Source organism: Buceros rhinoceros, unplaced genomic scaffold, assembly GCF_000710305.1.
Source record: "Buceros rhinoceros silvestris isolate BGI_N320 unplaced genomic scaffold, ASM71030v1 scaffold2357, whole genome shotgun sequence".
Lineage (NCBI taxonomy): Eukaryota > Metazoa > Chordata > Aves > Bucerotiformes > Bucerotidae > Buceros > Buceros rhinoceros.
This window is the reverse complement of record NW_010423728.1, coordinates 18,942-23,464: the sequence shown is the minus strand read 5'-3', so window position 1 is coordinate 23,464 and position 4,523 is coordinate 18,942. Positions and strand designations below refer to the sequence as shown.

General features: G+C 51.6%; 1 protein-coding gene across 1 annotated transcript in view; it reads right to left on the bottom strand.

Moving 5' to 3' along the window:
* Window positions 1-2,839: 2,839 nt before the first annotated feature.
* Window positions 2,840-4,523, bottom strand: part of RFWD3 (ring finger and WD repeat domain 3) — an 18,480-nt gene continuing 16,796 nt past the window's right edge. Inside the window, exons 11-13 of the mRNA XM_010140491.1 lie at window positions 3,840-4,054; window positions 3,383-3,600; window positions 2,840-2,983 (exon numbers count right to left, since the gene is read on the bottom strand). Of these exons, the coding sequence (XP_010138793.1) occupies window positions 2,840-2,983; window positions 3,383-3,600; window positions 3,840-4,054 (577 nt within the window). The remainder of the gene's footprint in view (window positions 2,984-3,382; window positions 3,601-3,839; window positions 4,055-4,523) is intronic.

Here is a 4,523-nt window from a genome sequence, read left to right as displayed (position 1 = left end):
AAACCAGAAAGAACTAGATGAAATCCCACGGGGATGCTCCAGCTACCTCGGTGTAACGCAGGGCTCAGCCTGAGCGGCTTGTTTCACTTGCTGCATTGCCTGGTTTTAATCCAGTTTGGGTTGGGACACATGAAAGAGCCGCTTTTCTGCCCTCCAGGAAGCGGCGGCCACAGCCGGAGCCAAGCGCAGCCCAGGCAGGTCCTGCCTTGCGTACGCGCGCACCGAGCTGCGCTGCTTCTTCGCTCGCGCCTTTGTAGCACCACCTTTTGTCATCCGCAATGCTTTTATTTGTTGAAATCTCACCTCAGGCCCGGTCTTACAGAAATTAAAATCAGGAAAGGTGCTCCCCTGCAAAAGCCTGGAGAAAAAAAAAAAAAGAAAAAAATTGCCTGTGCACAGCAGAGCCGCCCGGCTTCACCGATCGCCTCGCAGCGGGTTTACTACAGGAGTTGCCAAGGGGCCGCCCTGCTCAACGATAACAAAATCTTCCCAGAGACAGCAGCAGAAATAGCCACGGAGTGGCTCATTGCCTAAGCCACCAGCGCAGCAGCTCAGCTGATAACAACAGCTGCAGAGACACTTGATTTTTCTCTTCCTTCCATGCCAGAATCTGCTCCTTTGACTCCAGACAGCGATGAGCAAATATTTAATTAACACATCTGACCTTTTATCAGCCCTCGACGCTGATGGCTTTCTGCACGCAGTGTAGGCGCTTTTCTGGAGCCAGCTGCAAACCTGGGACTAGGACAGCGTGACCAGGTTCTTCACATCTCAAACCTTTGAAAATTTTAAATTCTGGATTTGAAAACTGAGGGAACATGAGAGAACTTCTTCCATTGTTATTTTAATAGCATTTAAATTTGTACTGCTTATTCCCATGGGGTGGAATAGAGTAGGAAACAAGCACTACCTAGAAAATCAAAAGCCGAGAGGCCTTTTCATTCCTATTCCCGTGCATCTTGTTGCCTCGAACGGGCGGGGAAGGAGCAGCTCAGTGCACTGAGCTGGCAGCACCCAGCCTGCTCCTTCTGGTTTTAGCTGGTGGCACCAGAGACCTTCTCGCAGCATTCTTTCTACTAACCCTTTGCTCCTGACTGTTGTTAAAATGCCAGTCTCACATGCGCATTTTCCACTTGGAGGATGTCCCAGCACACAGCCCGACTGCGCTCAGCCCCCTTCCTTCCCCTCACCTCGTCAGAGCCGCGTGGCTCAGTGAGGACTCCTCAGCCACTAAAAACTGCCGTTACTTCAGTCTGGAGCCCAGCGTGACTTGGAAGTGGAGCAAAGCACAAGAAACCTCAGCTGCATACGGCGGGGGCGGGGGTGGGGGGGATGTTTAGGTTCACAAGGTACGTGGAGTGCGTTGCTGAAATGCATTTCTGAAGTACAGCTGCACCAGTTGTATTTGGTAACTATAAACACTTTATTTCTGCAGTATATAAAAATATAGGAACAAAATTCTATACAGAAAAATATAAAGTTAAGGAGAGATCTTCTCGATCTCATTTTTAAGACAGGATTATACCGTGCAAGCCCCAGAGTTCAGAAGATAAAATTGTTCTGGCAGTTTGAGCGGCGGCGCACTCACTCTGACCAGGACGGACACTGCTCACCACGGCTGGAGCAGAGCTGTAACGGGGGACACACCTCCAGCACAGGGGATGCAACTTGCAGCTTCCAGCATCATTTCAAGTTCGCTTCTGTTAAACATGAAATGAAACCTAAGTCCTGCTTCATCATCTCACCTGGAGATAAACATTTCTCACTGCCCTCACCGTAATTTACGGTGCAAAGTGGCCACTGCTCATGGCCAGGACATACCCCCTGACCCACGAGCCCTCCCCACGGGCTTGGGTTTAGAGAGGCAGCGAGCCTGCAGCACGCTCACACACGAATACAGCTGGAAGCTGCGACTGAAGGAAGGCAAAAAGGGAGCTGGTGAAATCCCACAGTTAACACCAGTTCCTCCAAGAGGAACCCCCAACTGAAAGCGAGCAGCCAGCATTCCTCCCCAAGGTACTTCGGTGTCTTCAGGGAGGGACACCACGATCTTCAGCAGCCAACAGCATAGGTAAAGAGGACACAGTTCCCGTACTTCTCTAGTTTTGCTTTCCTCAACCAAACTGTCCAAGTTGGCTTGTGGGAAGAGAGGAGGGGAAACAGGGGCAGGGAATTAGGGAATTTCAGTGCAAATTAAATGCCCGTGGAAAAAACCAAACAAAATCCATGAAATAATGGTTCTCTGTAGATTTTTTCCAGTCTGTCCTCTCTCTTGACAGCCACAAAACTGGGTCTGTCCTCAACGGAGACTAACTGCCAACTGACCCCAGACCTTCAAAAAACCATGGAGTATGTTCCCTAGAGCCGTGAACTTGCTTTGACACCAGCCACGCAAGCAAGATGCCAGTATCACCCCCTTTCATCACCCAGTAATCACAGCAGGACTCCACCAGAAAGGGCAGTGGGAGTCCCAGGTCTTCAAGTTCCTCTGGTTTTGCTGATCTGTGGAAGAGATTTGCAAGTCCCTGTGCTGTATTCACACTGGAAGAAAAAGTGCAGCAACACGCGCTGGAGACAGTCCAAGAACTATCGCTGTGCTGAGGCAGCTTGCAGAGTTTGACTGAGGAAAACTGACCAAAAAAACCAACCCACCAACAGCAGATCTAAAAAGGAAGATGAAAGAATGAAATTGCTCTAGGCACCAGCACATCCAGTCCCGCCGCCAGAAGGGTGCTGCAGTGGTTCCTGTCTTCTGGCGGCAGCGGCGCGCGGGGCTGGGCAGTTGTGTGGGATTAGCAGCACGCCTGGAATGTCTCTCTGGCAGGCACTGGGGCCTCTCTCACTGCCACTTGTAGATCTTCACCATCTTCTCGGTCAGTGTAGCCAGGAGGTGGGTCTGGTTCACTTCCAAGGGGCAGATATCCAGCACAGGCAGGTCTGCCTGCAGCTTCTGCAGCAAGAAGCCGCTGCCCGCATCCCAGAGCTGTGGGGAGACAAGGTCAGAGGCTGCGGGGTTCTGCCCTCCCATCCACTCCAGAGCTCCCTCGCTAGAGAAAAGATTTTCCTCGAGTTACTGACAGGACCTTGCTCTCCTTTCACATCCCACTTGGACTGTCTTTAGCAGGCTTGCAGCACAGCCACTCTAACTGCCCTCTCTCAGGTCACCCTAACTCACAAGCTCTCATGCAGCCTCTTGTCCTTCCATCTGCTTTTTCACCTCAAGAGCAGCCCTTCTCCTCGTCTTGCCCATCATTCCTAAAGTGCCCACGTCCATCCCTCATAACACACACTACGTTCACTATCCCACCAACACACACCGATGCTGTGACTGCTAAGCACTGCGATAAACCCCCTCCACCACACCGACAGGAACAAGAGGTACCAGGGCAGAGTTCGAGGCCTCATCGCCAGCGCACACGAAGACGCTGCCATCTTCCTCCGGGCTCTGGAAAATGGCATTCTTGGTCAGCAGCTTGCAGGTGGGCCCAGCGCTGAAGGTCTGAATGGGGTTAGAAGAACACACCACATCTTCAGAGGCCTCTGTCAGCGGGCTGCAGGTCAGTTCCATCATCACACAACGCACACATGGGTGATTTTTACCTGTGTGGCAGAAAGAAAAAAGGTGACCTTTGGAAAATCTGCGAGTTTTAGCTGTAGGAAGACAAGCACCACCACCCCACAGCTGCCTCCTTTTGCCCTCAGCTAATTTTTATCTCTGTGCAGATGCTCATTGCACAGGCAGGGCAGGACCTACATCTCTGCTGTGCCCTCAGCACCAAAGCTGCCATCGAACTCAACAGATGGCAGCCAGAGCGGGGATGAGAAGTGCCGTTACACACTAGGCCTGTATGTGGCGAGGCAGTGGCGTGTGCTGATCTCCGTCTGAATATCAATGCATCCTCCGGGTTCCAGCGGCAGGTGATGAGGCCGGTAGGAGTTGCCAGCTTTCTGTTCCCAAAAGCAGGCTCCTTCCAAGGTCCCAGCTAATATTCCACCGTAAGGCAGCGATGCCGAGGCCATCCGGGGCAGGTAGGACAGTGATACCATGGGGCACCTGAAAGTGACAGGCAAGAGTCAGCGCTGCTGGCTGCAGCCGTGCTGGAGATCTGCCACGCTGCTTCAGAGCTCCAGACTCTCCAGTCATGCTGCAAAGAGAGAGACTAATCGGGCCTTTAAACAAGGAACCTCAATGGGTTTGTCAAGAATAAATAAAATTCAACTTAACTACCGAGCCTTTTGTTTTAAAGCAGCACAGATGTGGTACACCATCAGCACTTGGTTCCATGAGTAGGAGAGATGGAAGTACCAGCATCTTGCACCTGTTTAGAATTTGTCCTTTCCAAAGGGGATCGAGTGCACCCTCAGTCACTTTGCAGATGACAATATATAGGGTGGGAGTGTTGATCTGCTGGAGGGTTTGAGATGCTTTACAGAGGGATCTGGACAGGCCGAATCAACGGGCCAAGGCCAATGATATGATCCTGCATTTGCATCACAACAACGAAGAGTGGCTGGATGCTGCT